Source organism: Sciurus carolinensis, chromosome 11 (genome assembly GCF_902686445.1).
Source record: "Sciurus carolinensis chromosome 11, mSciCar1.2, whole genome shotgun sequence".
NCBI lineage: Eukaryota > Metazoa > Chordata > Mammalia > Rodentia > Sciuridae > Sciurus > Sciurus carolinensis.
In genome coordinates this window covers 64312552-64333360 of record NC_062223.1, presented here as the reverse complement: position 1 = coordinate 64333360, position 20809 = coordinate 64312552, and the positions used below count along the sequence as shown (strand labels likewise).

The window sequence follows — 20809 nt, the reverse complement described above, 5'->3', positions numbered from 1 at the left end:
CACAGCCCTAATCTTATGAGTCCTCACTGAGAACTCTCAGTGTCTGTCTCTCCTACCAGAAAACTTCCCTCAGCCCAACCCTCAGAATCTATCATCCCCCAGCCATCTTTGCAGCCTCATTTCTGGCCACTCCCACACACACCTAACAAGTGCCAATGTCTCCATTATTGGTTTTACTGTTTGTGTTTGCCCTTGCTGCATTATCACATATGTCGTGCATAGTCACAGCCTGATGCGTTTCCCCATGCTCTTCTTTCTGTCTGAGGCCCTTCCTTTATTTACCCAAGCAAACCATCATTGCTCACTCTAATCTCATGTGATTCCCTTTTATGTCCTGTATAATACGGTCACATCTAAAAGAAATAGTCATGTATTCTTCTGCATTCATCCCCCTACATATACCTGAAGGAATGTATATATACTTACACATGTGTATTTACGTGCATGTGTATTTGTACCAAGTATATACCTGCAGGTTGAGCATCCTTAATCCGAAAATTGAAACGCTCCAAATTCTAAAATTTTTTGAGTGCCAGCACAAGTGGAAAATTCCATACCTGACCCCATGTGATAAGTTATGATCAAATCCCAGGTGCACTAAAAATATGGTATAAAACTACCCTTTGGGTTATGTATTAGCACCACAAATGCATGTCAACCATAAATGAATTTTGTGTTTTAGACTTGAGTCCCATCCCCATCTCCTTATGCAAATATTCCCAAATCTGAAAAATATCTGAAATCTGAAACACTTCTGGTGCCAAGCATTTTGGATATGGGAACTGAACTTGGAAAACTATGTATCTGTATATGCTCATGTTTGTATATGTACAGTTTGTGTATATACATGCCTTATTATAAGACTTTCCACATTGTCTGTAGCCATTGATAGAAATGTATGTGTGCCTCTTAAGGTCCAGAGCCATTTCTTCTTTATGTATTCAGGCTTCTCCAGCACTCTCAGGTTGCCTAGCACTTAATCAGTGTAATTCAATGTATATTGAATGAATGAATGGCTAATATAAAATCTAGTAATTTCTAGGAGCTAAACAGATTTGGTACTCAAACATCAATATTAATGAGTGTTAATATCTAAGGGTTGTAAACTCCTACTGAATACAGAATGGAAATGAAAAAGCTTTGGCACATGTACACGTGAGAAGCCCTGAGCCTCATTGAACATCTCTCCCAGTGACTGCAGCTGCTAACCCCTCCAGCAAATTTCTAATCAGGATCTGAAACTGCCTTGAAATGGTCTAGGCTAAGTTTTTAAAGCAAGGGTGTCGGGTGGCCACAGAGTAATGGGACGTCATCAGGGAGTAATCTTGCCTCCAGGAACAGTTACAGAGTAGTCCAGCGTCACATCCGTGCAACTGCAAGTCAGGGATCACGTCCAGATTAGATTCAGATTTCAACTCTCTCAAGGAGGGGATTCACTACAGAGGTCATGCTTCTTCTGTAAACTTAAGTTTAGACTTACAGGGGTCTAAGGCTGGATGTACACATTCCAAACCTCTAGGCAGAACACCCTGGTAGAGAGAACCAGTTCACAGTAAAAAATGTATAACTGGAGCTCCAGGGAGGAATTGGTCTGGAGGAGACAGAGTTCAGTGACCCCTACGACCTTGAGTTCCCCTCTGGCTATTTTTCTACCTCCCTTCTTCTCCAAACAAGTTTTTTAAAAGAGCATCTGGCACTCACTCTGTCTGCCTCCCCATGGCTACCCATTCCCTTCCATAGTAGAGCTGGCCACCTTCTGGTCTTTCCATGGACTTCTCCTGCCAAGATCATCAGTGCTAAGTCAGACTTCCTCCTCTGCTGGCATTTGACTGAACATCTCATCCCTTTGCCTGTGCCCTCGCACCCTCGGGTTCTCATCTACCTCTGATACCTTCTTAACCATCTTCTTTGCCTGCTGTTCCTTGATCAGTTGTGGTTGGGGTTTCTTGGTCTTCCATCTTGGCACATTTTTTCTTTCATAACCACTTCCTGGCTGATTCCATGCACTCTTAAGAGTTTCCACCATCACCTCTACCATAATTGCGCTCAGGTCTATACCTCCAGAACAATATTCTCCTTGAATCTGTTGAGGTCATTTTCCGTCTTCTAGTTCATCCCCACCTGGATGCCCCATAACTACCTTGCAACCAATCTGCACTAAACTGAGTTGCTTGTCTTCCTCCTCTGTACCAAGTCCACTCTTTTCCACATTGACGAATGATATTACCACCACACAGCCAGTTGCTCAAATGAAAAACTTAGGAGTCATCCTGGATTGCTCCTTCCCTGCATCCATCCTGTTGTTAGACCCAAGTCCTGACAACTGTATTCCCACATATAGTGCATCAAGTCCATCCCCTATCTGTATGCAGAGATCTTAGGGAAGTGCCCAGCATGCCAGGTAGGTAGCTTACACCACTATTCTCTAGCCCCACTATGGCTACCTTAGCTCAGAACCTCATTTTCTTAGCTTCTTTGAGTCTAAAATCCTTTTCTCTGTATTACTCTGATTCCTCCCTTGGTAATTCTGAATATTTTCCAGATCTTACTTATATTTCATGAATTGTCTTAATACTTAAATTCATGGGACATTTGTCACTGTTTTTTTTTTTTTCTTTTGACTTTGAACTAATTTTAGGCCTAGAGTTGCAAAGGTAGTCAAGAGTTCCCAAATGTTCTTCTCCCAAGTTCCCCTAATGTTCACGTCTTACCCACCATCAGATTAATATCAAAACTAGGATATAAACCTTAGAACAATGCTTAACTACGTGACAGACTCCACCAGTTTTTTTTATGTGACATCCTTTTTTTGGTTCTAGGATCAAATCCAGATTCCCACATTACTTTTAGTTGTCACATTTCCTTCATTCCCCTCAATCCACGACAGTTTCTCAATCTTCTCATGTCTTTCGTGACTTTGGCACTTTTGAAGAGTTACTCTGTAGAATGGCACCCAATTTAGATATCTCTGATACCCAGGGCCTCCCGTGTGCTAGGCAAGGGCTCTACCAAGCCACATCTTCAGTCCTTCCCTGATATTTTCTCATGATTCAATTAATGCTACGCATTGTGGCAAGGAATCCCACAGAAATGAGGAGCCCTTCTTAGTGGATCTCATCAGGGAGTGCACAATGTGGATGTGGCTTATCCCAGGTGATGTTCAATCACATGGTCAAGGTGCTGTCTGCCACATTTCATCTCTATAAAGTTACTATTCTTCTCTTTGTAATTAATTCATTTGAGGAGAGATACCTTGAGACCATGCAATATATTCTGTTTCTTCCTAAACTTCTCAATTTTAGCATCCTTTGGTACAGCGTGTCTGTGGTAGTTATCATATGGTGTTCTAATGATGATTTTTCTCTTTTCCTTGTTTCTTTCAAATTTAATTGGAATTCTTCTCTAAGGAAGAATTTTCATTTCCATTTATTTACTTTTTTAGTTATTTAATAATATCAATATGAGCATAAAGATATTTTATACTTTGAGTTATAATCTAATACTATCATCATTCACTTTGGTGGGGTGGGGGGGGTACCAGGAATTGAACCCAGGGTTGCTTAACCACTGAGCCATGTCCCCAACCCTTTTTATTTACTTTTTTAAATTTTGAGACAGGGTCTCTCTAAATTGCTTTGGGCCTCAGCAAGTTGCTAAGGCTCTCTTTGAACATGTGATCCTCCTGCCTCAGCTTCCCAAGATGCTGGGAGCAACTTAGTGAGATCCTGTCTCAAAATAAAATATAAAAGGGGCTGGGGTTGTGATTCAGTGGTAAAGGTACACCCCAGTAACACACACAAAAAAAAAAAAAAAAGAAAAAAAAAGAAAGAAAAGAAAAGAAAAAACGAAAGGAAGGAATTCAGCTTCCAATGTCCTGGGACTTGAGTGTCCTTTATATTGAGTTGCTTGGGCATGAAGAGTAGGAGGGACTGGAGTATGAGATTATTAAACTATGAAACACCAGTCCTTGGAAGAGAATGGAAGGGGCCAGCATAGTCCAGGAGCACACACACCTCAGACATCAGGATAAGGTTAGGGGACCAGGAAGCCATATTGTTGACATCATGGAGCAAAGACTCAGAGACTAGAAGTGAGTAGAGGGCTGAGTGTGCTCGGGGGCCTTGGGAAAGCCTGAACAGGCATGTATCCTTGAGATGGTGCGTGGACTCTGCTGACAAGGAGTGGCTGGTGTGCTTTGGTCAGGAACCCTGTGGGAAGCAGCATCAGACCTGGTGTACCTTCATGTGGCCAGGGGCTCCTTGTTCCACAGCAGTGTCTGGCCTGCTTGCAGGAAAACAGCCCTTTTCAGAGTCCCCAGGCATTTCTAATAGGTTCCCTGGGAATAACCTCTCCCCAGTCCTTTCCTAGCTACCCCATTGCTACCTGTGTTTTCTGGGTCTACACACTTTCCCTGACAGCAGATCTTCATTTAGATTTTTCTAAAAGCAGATGCTGAGACAAGGACCTGGTGGAGGAAGTTTCATGGAAGGGATCTTAGGAAGGACAGAAAATCAGGGACCAGGGATGTAGCTCAGCAGTAGAGAGCACAAGACCCAGGGTTCAATCCCCAGCCCCACACAAAAGAAGAAAGTACAGATAACTGAGTGAATAATAAGAAGGCAAGAGAGAAATGCCAGTTAAGAGTGCTTTAACAGGATCTGTTTGCAACCCAGGCCCCCTGAGGAACCAGGTAGCATTATACCTTAAAAGCACCCTTCCCAGGACAGAGAGGCAAGAGCATTTACCCTATGGCTCCCATCACCCTGAGATTGAGAGGAGGGTTGCTCATGCAGGAAATAAAACCTCCAGGCTGCACTCCTGTGGTGGCACAGGAGTGAACCTTGGGCTAGAGGTGGAAGCCAGCAATGTGTAGAAGCTATCTGCAGTTGCAGGCAAACACAGAGAAGGCCAGAGTGTTCTGGGAAGGGGCCTCATCATCATCCAGAGGCACCAGAGGGTACAACAGCCTCCACTGTGGAGGTTGCTCCTCCTGACATGAGCCATCTACTTGTACTTTCCATGTTACTACCAGGAAGACATCAGATGTGGGCCAGCTGGGTGGCCTCTTTATGATGCACACCCCATCCTCTTACAGGTTGAACTCCAGCCCTTTGCACCCTCAGAACAAGAGCTTCCAACCCCAAAATAAGGAGGAAGTGCCTCCCTACCCCATGCAAAGATTCATCTCATTCTTGTTCTAGGATTAAGGACTTTGGGGATGATTGACAGATGCAACATTCTGTTTCCTCAGAAGCTCTTCTTTCCCCATGAGAGAAGAAAGTCACAGAATCATTCAAAGTTGGGACATTTCCCAGTGTCTCAGTGATACAGCCCTGACCATGGTTACTTCATATTTGTATCCCCAACATGTAGTAAGAGACAGGAAATAACAATTCCAGGAATATGCCTACACAACCTAATTAATCAGCTCATTTGAACATGAGCCACAGCCTGTTCCTTATTGAGGTTTCCTGAGTTGGGGTGGCTATGTGAGTTTCCACTGATCCTTATCTTTGAATATGTGCATCTGCTAGGAACAGACAAGACCTGTTTTGAGAGATGAGAGTCCTAAGGTAACAGGGTTCTTCCTTCTGGTTTTCACAATAGCATATGACTGAAACAGGACATCTTCAGGTATGAGACCAAGAAGGCCCTTAGGCATAAAATTTCTATAGGAGGAGTTTTTGTTGTGTTTATGTGTATGGTTTTCTTTTTCCCTGATAGACCCACTTATCTTAACCTAGTCGAATAATATTACTGAGCAAACTCCATTTGCCTTGCCATATGTTCACTGCTGAGTTTAGGGATATAAAAGTAGACATGACACAGTGTAACTCACAACCCAAGTTGCCCCAAGGACTATGAAATATCAAGTATGTGTCAGGAAAGGCTTTCTGGAAGAGGCACATTTGAATAGAACCTTACAGAAGGAGAATTTCAACAGATGAAGAAGGAGACGAATATTCTAGCCAAAGGAGAAGAACATTCTAGCCAAAGGAGAAGAACATTCTAGCCAGTACCACAAAAGAGTTGTCAGGGAGCCCATCAGCTAACTTCACTGTGGGTAGAGGAAGGATGTTGAAGAGACAAGGGGCAAGTGGGTAGGTGCCCATCAGGATCAGCTGAGTGGAACGGATGCCTCACAATGAAGATGAGATTCCGCACCTAGATCTCAGTTCCTAACAGCGTCCTCCAATAACAGGAACCAGAGCGTCTTCCAAAATGGCTCATCCCAGAGCTGGGCAGGGACTATAAAAGATGAACCTACAACATTTGAAGTGCCAAAAGGAAGTGCTAAGAAAAAAAATACATATATGAGGCTGCTAGTTGAAAATGACCGAGACCAGTGTGAAAGAGGTCCCAATGGCCAGGGTTAGAATGAGTTGGGGAGAGGGAATAATAATAAAATTATAACCCAAAGTCCAAAACAAATATCTTTAATCTATACTGCTATAAGTAAATAACTGAGTAAATAAATGGGAGCAAAAAGACAATGCTTCCTTACAAGAGCATTCTAAATAATTTATGTAGAAATGACCCCTTCAGGGAGGTAGAGGTAACTCCCTTCCCTTGAGCGACTGGCTTCCAGTGATTAGGGTGGAGAAGTAGTGGGACTGGGAAGGGTGTGACAAAAGGGATGTCACCTCTGTGGTCTTGCTTCCCCAAACACACAACTCTAGTCTACCTATGAGAAAAACACTTCTCAAAGCTGTCAAGGTCACAAAAAACAAGAAAGTCTGAAAAACTCACAAAATAGAAAGGCCTAAGGAGACATGAACAGTGGCATCCTGGACAGTTTCCTGGGACAGGAAGAAGATATGGGCGGGGGGGGGGGGGGGGGGAGATAGTGAAATCAAAAAAAAAAAATATGGAGTTAATTGTCACATACCAAGGATACCCAGGACCAACTGTGACAAACATACTGTGTAATGGAAGCCATTAACAGCAAGGAGACAGGGTTCTGGGTAAGAACTGTCTGTACTGTCTTCTCAACTTTTCTATAAATCTGAAAACTATTGAAAAGTTTATTTAAAATAACAGTGATTCCCACCTAGTAGAGGACCTGGAACTAGGAATTTTGGACTATCGCTTGAGCAGTGGTAACTCCTGATGGCTTACGAGCAGAGGGACATGGTGAGGAAGGGGGCCTTAGGAAGATAACCTAAGGAGGCCTGCATAGAGGCACTGGAGGAAACGCCAGCAAAGTATCTCCCTGTGAGGCAGGAATGATGACGAACTAGAGCAGAGGCAGCGTGGATGGGGAGAAACTTAAGAAGTCCTAGTGACATAGGGCATGAGCGGCTAGAGGAAAACCAGGCTGACTCGATGTGGAGGTGTCGGGTGGCAGTGGCACCATAAAACCCAGGAGGCACAGCCTCTTGAAGAATTTGATCACACTGGCTTTGAGGGTTGCTTTCCATGCCCAGAAGTGCTTGAACTGAAGTGGCATCTGTGCTAAAATGGAGACAGGAATGAAGAGGCAGACAGGACATCTGAGTTCCAGTCTTGGTTCCACTACTAGCACGTATCTCTGCAGCTCAGATCTACTTTTGTGTAAAACCAGGAGGATGAATTATAAGCCTCTGTGGTCAAGCTGTTCAATATGATAACCACTAGCCATGTGCAGCTATTGAAAGTAATTAAAATTAAAAACCCATTTCCTCCATCACACTGGCTACATTTCAGGTTCTCAGTAACCAAATGGGGCTAGTGGCTGCCATATTGGACAGTGAAGAAATGAACATTTCCATCACAGCCAAAAGTTCTATTGGGTGGCACTGCCCTAAGGTGGTCTTGCAATAATAGTCATCGATTCTAGGGTTGTTGAAGACGACATATATTGCTGTTCTTAAACTGTAGGAAGCATTTCCTTGTTCCCCTGCCAAAACTCAAAAGCTTATTATTCTCCTTTCATCAGTAAATAGTAGAGAAGTTCTTAATTTGGGGGAGAGGGGGTACCATGGATTGAACCCAGGGGTCCTTAATCACTGAACTACATTCCCAGCCCTTTTTATTTTATATTTTGAGACAGAGTCTTGCTGATTTGCTTAGGGCCTTGCTAAATTGCTGAGGCTGGGATCCTACTGCCTCAACTTCCCAAGCCACTGGGATTACAGGTGTGCACCACTACACCCAGCTTAAAATATCTAAGTTTATTTATAAATAAACTTAGAAGGGAGAAAGGAAGGAAGGGAGGGAGGGAGGGAGGGAGGAAGGAAAGAAGGAAGGAAGGAAGGAAATGGCACAGACCATTGTGTCATGTCACTCTGTATGTGTGTGTGTATGTGAGGGACACAACGCACACATATGTGTATGTAGGTTATCTCTGGTAATTCTCCCCATGGAATGGGACCAGGAAATGTTGGGCTGCAATGAAATGAAGAGATAATTTTCACAGCTTGGATTTTTTCCATGCTCATAAAAAGTACTTGAGGGCAAATATATTTTAGAGTAAAACTGAATTAATCTATCAGTAGGTATTAAATAATATTTGATACATTTCAACAGCAGCTATCCCAAATAAAGCAGGAAGGAAAGGAAACTACCCAGATATGGTAAAGACCATCAAACAAAACCTAACAATAAAAATATTAAATAGTGGCATATCAAAGACATGGAATTAGGAGCAAGTCAGAAATAAGGACTGTTACCATAGTGTATTAGAGGTTCCAGCTAATGTAATAAGAGATGAAAGAAGATTTCTATTTTCAACATTACGAAGACTAGATGTTCAGACAAATCTTAGTACAGCACACTTTAAAAAGCCGGATAAGCCTTTATAAACATATTTTCATATGGCGTGACTAAACTGGTGCAAAAAGGGAACCAGAAGAATTTCTTCTGGTTCCAAAAGCAACAAGGAAGTGTAAATCCAGTGGGATAAGTGCTAATTCCTAATAGTTTGCAATCTGAGGTATAAAGGGTTACACATCCAGGGTCAGAAGACAAAGCCTGAGTCAAGTCAAAGCAGGAAAGGGGACTGGATCAGAGACCAGTGAATAAAACCAGTATTTGAAGGACAGCACTTTCAGTGAGAAGCAATAAGGATAAATGTCTGTCTCAGCCTTGGGTGTAAATGAAACAAACAAACAAAAAAAAAAGATGGGTAAGGTGGGGAGAGAAGTGGAGGAAAGGAGAAAGGAGAATCTGCCCCTGATAATTCTTTGTTAAAATCTGCATCCACACAGATGTAGGGCTAGGATTCACACTACAAATGTCGCTTTAAAAGTACAAAGCTAGATACTTTTCCAACAGGAGATTAATATAAAAAACTTAAAAGAAAAGTAAGCAAATGAACTAGACATTTCTCGAAAGAAGAAATGCAAATGGTCAATAATAAATATATGAAAATATGTTCAATATCCTTAGTAATTAGGAAAATGCAAATCAAAATTACCCTGAGATTTTCTCTTACTCCAGCTAGAATAGAAATTATCCAGAATTCAAATGACAATGAATGTGGGGAAGATATGGGGGAAAGGTATACACATACATTATTGGTGGGACTATATTACTCCACTTTGGAAAGCAGTATGGAGATTCCTCAAAAGACTAGGAATAGAACCATCATATGACCAGCTGTCCCCTTCTTGGTATTTATCCAAAAGGACTAAAATCAGCATACTGTAGTGATACACGCATACCATTGTTTATTGCAGCACAATTCACAATAGCCAAGTTATGGAACCAGCCTAGGTGTCCCTCAGTGGAAGAATGGATAAAGAAAATGTGAGATACACACACACACACACACACACACACACACACACACACACATATTCACCTACACACATACACAATGAAATTTTATTGTGTATAAGGAAGAATGAAATTATGTCATTTGCTGGCATGTGGGTAGAACCAGAGAACATCTTGCTAAGTGAAATAAACCAGACTCAGAAAGTCAAGGACTGAGTGTTTTCTCTCAGATGCAGAAGGTAGAGAGAACTAAGGAATTTTAAAAGGGGATCTCGTGAAAATAGAAGGAAGAACAGTGAATAGAGGAATAGGTTTTAGGGGGAGAAATGAGGAAGGGCAGGAACTGCAGAATGAAATTTACCAAACCATGTTATGTATGTGTATGAAGATAGCACAATAAATTTCACTTTTATGTATAACTGTAATGCACCAAATAAAATATTAATAGAGGACCAATGGAGAAAGGGGATTAGGAGAGGGAGAAGGGGAGGAGAGGGGGTAGTATCAGGGATTGAAATGGAGCTCATTATCTTATATGCATTTATGAATATTATGAAAGTGAACTCCATGATTATGTGTAACTATAATGCACTAATAAAAATATTATAATGAAAATAGTTGTTTTAAAAGTTCCAAGCTGGAGATATAGTTAAAAGTTATCCCAGGTTACCCGTGGCCCAAGCCAGAAGGAAATATAGTTCCTTCCTTTAAAGACAAATGAACTCTTAAGCCCAAAACCCAGACGACAAAGAACTCCCAGAGATAAAATTCCAAGGAAGATGAGCTCAACATCAGAAATCACCAAAGACATGAGTAGAAAGCTTCTATGAACATTGGCAACAGAAATGCTAAACCATAGTTATCCCACAAATACTATATTAGAAGCTGTTCAGTAATAAAATGCAAAATAATCATGTTCAGTTTGTTTTAAGAGCCTACTGAAAGGATGGTTAAAAAAAAAAAAAAGAAACAATCAAAACTGAACAGGTAGATGTGAAAAGGGACAAAATAGAATTTCTAGAAATGGAAAACCATGTAATAATGAAATTAGAAACTGCAATGAATCAGACACAAAAAGAATTAATGGACTGAAAGAAATCATCCAGAATGCAGTATAGCAAGCTACAGAGTGAAAAATGAGAAAGAAAATTTTAAAACATAGACATCATTCTAAGAATATCCAACCTATTACTAATTAGAATTCTACAAGGAAAAGGAGTATGGTAAATATCTGAGGACATAATGAATGGAAATTTTCTAGTATTAATAAAAAAATGTACAGTATAGCCAGGCACAGTGAATTGCGCCTGTAATCCCAGCAGTGCAGGAGGCTAAGGCAGGAGGATCTCAAGTTCAAGGCCAGCCCCAACAACTTAGCAAGTCTCTAAGAGACTTAACGAGACCCTGTCTCAAAATGAAAAGGGCTGGGGATGTAGCTCAGTGTCAAACACCCCTGGGTTCAATCCCCACTATCAAAAAAAAAAAAAAAGGGTATAGTAAGAGAGGAAGGAAGATGAACCCAAAAGAAATATGTGAAATGCAATTTAAAAAAAAAAGTAGCAAGCAAAGATGACTCTGGTGGATAGATAAAAGCCATACCTGAACAAATATAAAGTAATCACAGTAATGTCTGATTTGTTAATTAAAAAGTGAAAATAGAATTCCATACAACTGTAGCATGTACTTGAGGAAGCATGTGATTAGAGTCAGTGAGCTGAGATGGTTGTGCTGTTTAGCATATAGTTAAAGATTCTAGTTAAAACTTTAAATATGTATAATTTTTTTTTTTTTTTTTATGTAACCACTAAAATGGTAGAAAGAGAATGTGTAGCCTCCTTACCACTACTAGGGAGAGAAAGGAATGAGGAGTAAAAACCTTAATCCAAAAGAAGGCAAGGATGGTGAAGGGGGAGAGAACTGGAAAAACAAAATAAATAGAGAGTTCAAACAAGCTGGTAGAGATGAATCTGAATATATAGCAGAACCCAGTCAGTGTAAATTGACTTTATCCACTTCAAAGACAAAGATGATCAGACTACATAGCAAAACAAAATATTGCTAAATTCTCCTTACAAGAGACAGTTTTAATAAATGAGAACGCAAGAAGGTGGAAAGAAAAAGGGGGTGGACATAATGGCACATGCTAAACTAATACTGATAATGCAATATTGCCTTTAAATCAAAGCGTGTTATACTAATAAACAATTAAAATCAATAGAGAAATACCAAAAATTTAAGCTTAAGTGCACTTCTGTGTGTCAAATATATAAAAATTAAAAATGAACTAATAGCAATCCTCATCAAATTATTCTATGAAGTAGAAAGGGCAACACTCCCAAATTCATCCTATGAAACCAGTATCACCCTGATACCAAACCCAGATAACGACACACACACACACACACACACACACACACACACACACACACAGTATAGACCAATATCCCTGATGAACAGAGATGCAAAATTCTTTGATAAAATTTTAGCAATCCACATTAGAAAACACATTAAGAAGTCTGTAAACCTTGATCAAGTTGATTTCATTCCAGGAATATAAGGTTGGTTCGATATTCAAGAATCAATAAATGTGACTCATTGCATAAATAGGAGAAAATTATATAATCAACTCAATAGATGTAGAAAAAGCAACAAATTTCAGCACCCATTCATGTTAAAATCACTGAAAATACTAGGGTTAGAAGGAACTTAGTTCAACATGTCAGAGCTACATATGACAAACCCAAAGCCAACATCATACTGAATGGGAAAAAAACTAAAATTATTTCTTCTAAAATCAGGAACAAGACAAGGATGTTCACTCTTAGCACTCCTATTCATTGTATTTCTGGAAATTTTAGCCAGAGAAATTAGACAAGACAAGGAAATTAAAGGGATACAAACAGGACAAGAAGTCAAATTATCACTATTTGCTGATGATATGATTCTATACTTAGAAGACCCAAAAAACTCCATCAGAAGACTTTTAGAGTTGATAAATGCAGTCAAGTAGCAGGATATAAGATCAGCATGCAAAAATCAATAACAGTCCTCTACACCAATAACAAACCTGATGAAAGAGAAACCTGGAAAACAATTTCATTCATTCATGATAGCCTCAAAAAAAAAAAAAAAAAACCCACCTAGAAATAAATGTAACCAAGGAGATCAAAGACCTCTAAAATGAAAATTATAAAACAATCAGGAAAGAAATTGAAGATATTAGAAAATGGAAAGAGCTTCCATTTCTTGGATAAGCTGAATTAACATTGTTAAAATGGCCATACTACCAAAAGAAATGTACAGATTCAGTGCAATCCCTGTCAGAATTCTTCATAGAACTAGAAAAAAACAGACCCTAAAATTCACTTGAAGGATGAAATACTCCGAATATCTAAAGCAATCCCAAGCAACAAGAACAAGGCCAATGGCATCATGATTCCCAACCTCAAATTATACTAGAGGGCTGTAGTGACAAAACAGCATAGTACTGGCATAAAAACAGATAGGAAGACCAGTGACATAGAATGGAAGACGCAGAGACAAACCCACACATATATATGGCCATCTCGTCTTTGCACGGGTGGTGAAAGCAAAGTGAAAAAACAACCTTTTTAACAAATGGTGCTGGGAAAAGCAGACATCAATTTGTAGCATGAAACTAGACCCCTATCTGCCACCCTGCACAAAAGCCAACTCAAAGTGGATGAAAAGTCCTAGGAATTAGACCTTCTAGCAGAAACTGTACAACTGCTAGAAGAAAACAGGGTCAACACTCCAACATATTGGCAAAGGCATGAACTTCCTTAACAAGAACCTTAAAGCACAAGAAATAAAGTTAAGTGGGATGGCACCAAGTTTAAAAGCTTCTGCCACAGCAAAGGAAACAAGAACATGAAAAAAGAACTGTTTGAATGGGAGAAAATCTTTGCCAGTTACTCTTCTGACAGAGGCATAAAGAACTCAGAAAAACTTAACACCAAGAGAACAAATACCCCAGTCAATAAACAGGCAAATAAACTAAGCAGACATTTTTCAAAAGAAGAAATGAAAATGGCCAATGAATATGTGGGGAAATGTTCAGTATCCTTAGTAGGCAGGGAAATTAAAATCAAAACTACAAAAAAGAACTGAAGTCAGCACTATAGAGATGTGTGCATTCCAATATTTAATGCAATAGCCCAGTTTTAGAACTGTATGTCAGCAGATGAATGGATGAAGAAAATGTGATATATACACAATGGAATTCTACTCTGCTTTAAAGAAGAATGAACTTATGTCAGTTGCAGCAAAATTGATAGAACGGGAGAACATCATGCTAAATGAAATAAACAAGACCCAGAAAGTCAAGGATCAAACATTTTCCCTCCTGTGCAGAAACTAGAGAGGAAAAGAGGAATTAAAAAACAAAAAGTGATCTCAGAAGAAGAGAAAGGAGAGGAGAAGTAGGAGATCAAGGAGGAGGGAGGAAAGGAAGTAAAGGGAAACAACTATGGAATAAAATTGACCAAAATCATCCTATATGCATATGTGAATATATTGAAATAAATCCCATTATTATGTATAATGCACAATTATTTATTATAATGTCAATAAATAGAAGAGTAGATAAAGAGGGAAAAGGGAAGGACGAAGGAAGGAAAAGGGAAAGTACTGAAGAATCAGAGCAAATTATGCCATGTGTATATATGAATATATCATAATGAATTCCACTATTACATATAATTATAATACACTGATAAAAACAAAATTGTCCATAATTATTTCAAGAAGAACTTGACAAATTTGCCATCACAGTGGTAGATTTTTAACACATTTCTCTTAATATGTTAAGAAAAAGTTCATGAAGATAAAGAAATTTTGGACAACATAATGAACCGCTCTGGCCTACATACAGCACTTGCTACACCTACAAACTGGAGAATTCTCATTGTTTTCAACTGCACATGGATTAAATTAAAAATTTTAATTCAGGAGTCACTTATACTGGAAAGAGTATTTACATATTCTAATTGTTTGATAACATTAATACAGTGTGTATTAGGACAACTAAATAGTCACAAAATAATCTGAGAAAAATTTCTAAATCATTTTGTATTTTGAAATGGGCTGGGGAGATAGCTCAGCTGGTAGAGTGCTTGCTCAGAAACACAAGGCCCTAATATTTTGTTAAAAGCTAAAATTAATTATGAACAATTTGCAGAACTGTGGAAACATGCAAGAACAGTTTCCTGGGAAAATAAAACTCCAGCAGTAAAAAAAATCAAAAAGCTAGCTAATATTAACCTAACATAACTAAAGAGGGAAACTAGGAGTCTTGAAAAAGAAATCATCTTTAAATCCTTGGCAACGTTAAATGAAATTGCTGTTTCACTGTAGAAATGTTTGAGTGAACCTCTTAAAATTTGAGGGTTAAATATTTTAAAGTAAGGGATAGGAATAGCAGAAGAGGTTCTCAAATCTTTTATTTTAAAATGCCACTTTGAAATGTCTCATAAGCTTGCAAAATAGAGATGACTGTTTTGTCTTACTTGCATACCCAGAAAATGCTGAAGACTCAAGTAAGTAATAAAAGAAGTAATGAGGGGATTTGGTGAGATGACTAGATATGAGAAGAAAATCTGTAAAGAAATAGCTTGTATTTTTACCAACACTAATCAGTTAGTAATACATGCAGAATTATTGCAACTTTACTGCAAATAAGGAAAAGTGGGCTATAACTTCACTATACATCTGCAGGGGAATGGTCTAATATGTAATAAGCCCTGTGACATAGTAAGCAGTTTGTAAAAACAATGAGCATATACATATGTATTGACCTAGAAAGATACTATTGATGTGTTTGTATGGGGGAAAACCAGTGGCAAAAATATGTATTTTTGTTACACATGACAGTAGACTTCACTTTGGTATAATTATACAACCATGGAATATATCTTCTTCTAATTAGGACCCCAGTCTTGTGGTTGTACACAATGGTAAGATTCACTGTGGTGTATTCAGATATGCACATAAAAAAATTGTGTCATATTCATTCCGCTGTCTTTTCTTTTTCTATCCCCCTCCCTTCCCTTCATTCCTCTTTTTCTAATCTATTGAATTTCTTTTCTTCCCCTCCCCCACTTTATTGTGGTTTAGCTTCCACATATCAACAAAAACATTCAACCTGTGGTTTTTTGGGATTGGCTTATTTCACTTAGCATGATAGTCTCTAGATTCATCCACTTACTAGCAAATGTCATAAAATCATTCTTTATGACTGAGTAATGCTCCACTGTGTATGTATACCACAATTTCTTTATCCATTCATCTGTTGAAGGGCAACTAGATTGGCTCCATAACTTGGCTGTTGTGAATTGAGCTGCTATAAACATTGATATGACCACATCACTGTAGTATGCTGATTTTAAATCCTTTGGATAGATACTGGGGAGTCGAATTTCATTTTTTAAAAAAGGATGATGAAGAACTCTTCTGTGTCTGTTAATAAAGATTGCTTTGAGATATATTCTCTATGCAAATCCACTTAATACCAATATCAATGTCTAAATTAAAATATCCAACAAAAATTAAAGAAGATAAAGCCAAAATATAATGACTAAAGTGGAAAAAAGTAAAGCAGAATTACATTTTCTAAAATCTTCGTAATGCAAAAGAAATAAAGCCATAAAAACTCTTCTCCTAAATAAGCAATGACAGATGCTAAAAGATGGAATTCTAGGAAGAATACACTACAACTTTAGATCATATAATTTAGACTATCATAGATTAGTTAAAAACATTGGTGGAAACAGAAGAACAGTGAGTGCCCCAGCAGGTAAGGTGTCAAGTCAAATCCAGGAAGGCCCTATTTATTTCTCTATGCTTACAACGCTTCTGACACCAAATGCATGGGTTCTCCACACAAAGCAATTCTCTGAGGACACCTACAATTTAATTCTGACACTGAATAACCTGAATGAGTACAACCCCCACTGGCTAAGGGCTCAGTCCCCCAAGACTGGCCCCACCTCAGATGGCAATCCCTGTTGGGGCTGGGCCTCCTATACTTCTGACCAACCAGCTATAGATCAGAGCTTCCCATTACCCCTCCTCTGATTCAATAATTTGCTAAAATGGCTCATAAAACTCAGGAGGGCAGTTGAGTTTACCAGTTTATTACTAAAGATACAGGAACAGCCAAATTAAAGGAATACCCAGGGCAACATGTGGAAGAGGTGCCTGTGAGCCTCCCCCCTCCAGCTCCTTGATGTAGTCACCAACCCAGAAACTCTCTGAACCCCTTTGGTTAGGGATTGGGGAGGCTTCATTATGTAGGCACGATTGATTAAATCTTTGGCCACTGGTGTTGCCTCAGTCCTCAATCCTCCCACTCCCAAAGGTAGGGGGACTGAAAGTACCAATGCTTTCATCACATGGTTGGTTCCCCTGGCAACCTTCATCACTCCAGAGCTTTTTCAGGAACTGGGGACAAAAACAACAACAAACAAAACAAAAGATGCTTCCATTAGCCTTCCATTCAGGAAATCACAAGAGTTTTAGAAACTCCATGCCAGGAAGAGGGTGGGTGGGAAGACCAAATGTACATGTCCTGTTATGGCACACCAATTTTTTAAAAAACAAGAATGAAATGAACAACAATGCAAGAAAAAATTGTTGACCTAGAAAACAGAAACCTAAGCTATCCACTCTGAAGTCCAATGCCAACAGAGGCTTATGAATATGAAAATTCATAGACAATGATGTAATACAGCAGGGCCAGCAAATTAGTGGCTCTCATGCCACTCCTCTCCTCTTCGCCTACCCAGCCCACTCCCAAGACAGTCATCAGTAATCTGTCCCAGCAGTCTTCTCCTCCAAGCCAAGATAGGGCTTCAGAAGTTTCTCAGCCTAGCGTTTTGGGCAGCTTCTCCCCAGAGCTTGTCATTACAGTGTGCAATGAAAACAACTGGCTTTTATAGAGACAATCACATCATCTAAAAATAATGGGGGAAAACAGCTTATCTTCTTTAGTAGAAGGGGATCCGAGATAAGAATTCAGCCTGAAGATGGGAAAGGCAGCCAGGTTCTCTTCAAGGTTTACCCATCAAGAGAGAGACATTTAGATCTATGCTTGTTAAATCCCTGAACTTCAGGGATGAAGGATGACTTCAAACAACTGAAGAGAAAAGAAAGAGAGTCTTTCAGGCATCATAGATGGGCACCACCTGAGATCATTCTATCAGGGTGCTGAAAAGGATTGATAAATCACAGAACCACAGAAATTCCCCAGAGGGCAACCTCGTCTTCAAAGAATTACCCAAGGGGCACTTGGCTTGTATAAGCTACAATTTCCCAAAATAAATACTGTAAGGACTAAAGGAATCACTGATGTCAAGTTTAATTTGTTGGTATGGCAGCCCTCAAAACTACAGAGAAAAGCCATTTAAACACATTTTGGAGCATCAGTTCCATCAATCCCAAATGAGTTGTGTAGAATGGATTAGGTGAATCTAGAAGCAGGTGATGTATTTCCCATTAAGCAATCAAGGGGTTTTGTTTTGTTTTGTTCTTTGTAATATATTAAAGTACAGATTTAGATTAATAAAGTGATTAAGCTGTGTTTTATGTCACTGCATAAGAGAATCATTGCTTTGAAAGCACACCACTGTATAAACACCACTTAGAAGGAAACCCCGTTCGTTGAACTCTTCCCCAATGCTTTCTTCTTGCTTAGAATGTTTATTTTATACTTTCTGAAAGTGCCCTTGCAAGTTTATTGAGACATGGAAGCGGTCATCTTACAAAGAGCTATGGCCAAGTTCACGTGTGTGGAGGCAGTAATAACTCTCATGCCTCCCACCTGGCTGACAGCAGCAGCAGTCCGATGCCATCACTTGTAAGATACAGCCTGATTGTAGGGATGTTAAAATGTGAAAAGTGTGTGCCTTAGAACTGATGAAATATGACATGTCAAATACGTTACCTTCCAGGTGGGCACAAAAGGAAAAGAAATTGCTTAAATCAGATAAATATGATCAGGTGTGACACATGTCCTATAGAGGAATTAGACAGACTGTCCTGAATAAGGACCCAACTGATTCTGCCCAGGGGAAGCAGAGAGGCTGTCCAGTAGGCACAGAGATACCCAAGGATGATGGACCAGAGTTCAAATACAACAAAATAGGTTAAGTGCCCCACTTCTGTGGTCCTGGGTTGAAGACCCAGTCTAAAGGCTTTCATGGTAATGCTGCCACTAGTGGCAACATCACATGGGGAATAGTGTCCCTCCCCAGTAGGTGCCAATACAGTCAGCCCTCTGTATCTGTGCCTTCAACCCACCATGAATCCAAAATATCCAATAAAAATTACATCTACACTGACCACGTACAGATGTTTCTTCTTGTTATTAGTCCCCAAATAGCACAATATAACAACATATAACATTTACATTTTATTAGGTAATATAAGTAGCTTAGAGATGATTGAAGTGTACGAAAGGATGTACACAGGTTATATGCAAATATTATACCATTTTATATAGGGGACTGAGCTCTGCGGGCTTTGGTATATGTAGGAGGATCCCAGAACCAATTCCCTGCAGACGCTGGGGACCACTGTTTTGGTGAATCGGTGTGTAAATGAGTGAATAAGTACGTGAATTCAGGTTGTCTACCACCCAGGATAACAGCTGCTCTCTTTTCTTTTGTCACCCAGAGAAACTTGAGAGTGAGAAACTAAATGTCGCTGAGGTCACCCAGTCAGAGATTGCTCAAAAGCAAAAGCTGCAGACGGTCCTGGAGAAGATCAACGAAACCCTGAAGCTTCCTCCCAGGAGCATCAAGTGGAATGTAGACTGTGAGTTGTACCAAAAAAAGGGACCTGTTGGGGCTGGGGTTGTGCTCAGTGGTAGAGCATTCTCCCAGCACATGTGAGGCCCTGGGTTCGAGTCTCAACACCACATAAAAATAAATAAATAAAATAAAGGTAGTATGTCCATCTACAGCTAAATACACACACACACATATAAATATATATTAAAAAATAAATAAAAAGAAAAGGAACCCATTAAATAACACTGTGGTCCCTACCAGGGGTTTCTCTAAGAAGCCATCCTTAAACTGCCTGGCCCTGGGTACAAACCCATCTATCTTTGAGTGAGATACCCCTTTCCTTAGAGAATCTGTCAGACTTACCCCTGGTGGGGTGTAGGAGGGATGTCAAAACACAGTGTCCTTTGGTATAAAAGGCTTTCTGTAGAAACCTCACGTGAGATTGGGAGAAGGAAACAAACTTGGTGAACCACATCTGAGACACAGCATAGCCTCTTGAGAAAGCCATCTTCTTCAGTGTCAGAGCCCTTGGGACACTGCGGCCTGTACGTCCATGCAGCTGAGGACCAGTGAGCAAGGACTCGGCCGTGTCTGTGCACAGTGCACGCCCTGCCACTCCCCCTTCAAAGATACAGCTGAGGTTGCAGGACCTGGAAGGGGAGCTTTAAATTTAGCCTTTCACAGGTAGCGGGGCTCAAGGAACTCAGAAAGTGTCAATCATTAATACCTTTGCTGCCTTAAGGGCCTAAATATAGCTACTTCCATTTTTTTTCCTACTACAGGTCATGCCAATGCATATTTGTACTTGCTAAAGTCTGGCACCACTGTGTTGTTATTTTCTCTTAATATTTTATCCCACATATTTTTTTGGTGCCCTTGTGGTCTTCACAGTTATAATTTTGACAGTGCTTTTATCTCCTGGGGTAGATCTACAGTTAACTTAATCCCCAGGTCACTGCTGATCAGAGTGTTTTCCAACCTATGCTAATACCAGATAGCTTCAGGTTCAATGTCTGAGCTTGTGTCTCTGTTTGTTCTACTCCCCTTGGTAGAACTCCAGAACAGAGATGAACTAGTAGGTCAGAGGGAATGACCACCGGCTCAGTGGCTAGCTCCTTCCGGCACCTCAGGGCTTCCAGAAGATGAGGCGATGCTTGATTCCTTCCATAAGGAACATGCAGACTGGAGGAGAGAAAGGCTCCAGCCCTCCTCTCTGTTACCAGCCCTGGCTGTGTATCTGGGGATGTCTTGTCATTCTGCTCAGGACAAGGGTGGTAGGAAGGGGTTGCTAGTTACCAAGA

General features: G+C 39.9%; 1 protein-coding gene across 1 annotated transcript in view; it reads left to right on the top strand.

The window, feature by feature from the left end:
- The window catches only part of Parva (parvin alpha), a 150460-nt gene that overhangs the window by 99075 nt on the left and 30576 nt on the right, over positions 1 to 20809 (top strand). Inside the window, exon 5 of the mRNA XM_047516544.1 lies at positions 19393 to 19533. Coding sequence (XP_047372500.1) covers positions 19393 to 19533 — 141 coding nt within the window. The remainder of the gene's footprint in view (positions 1 to 19392; positions 19534 to 20809) is intronic.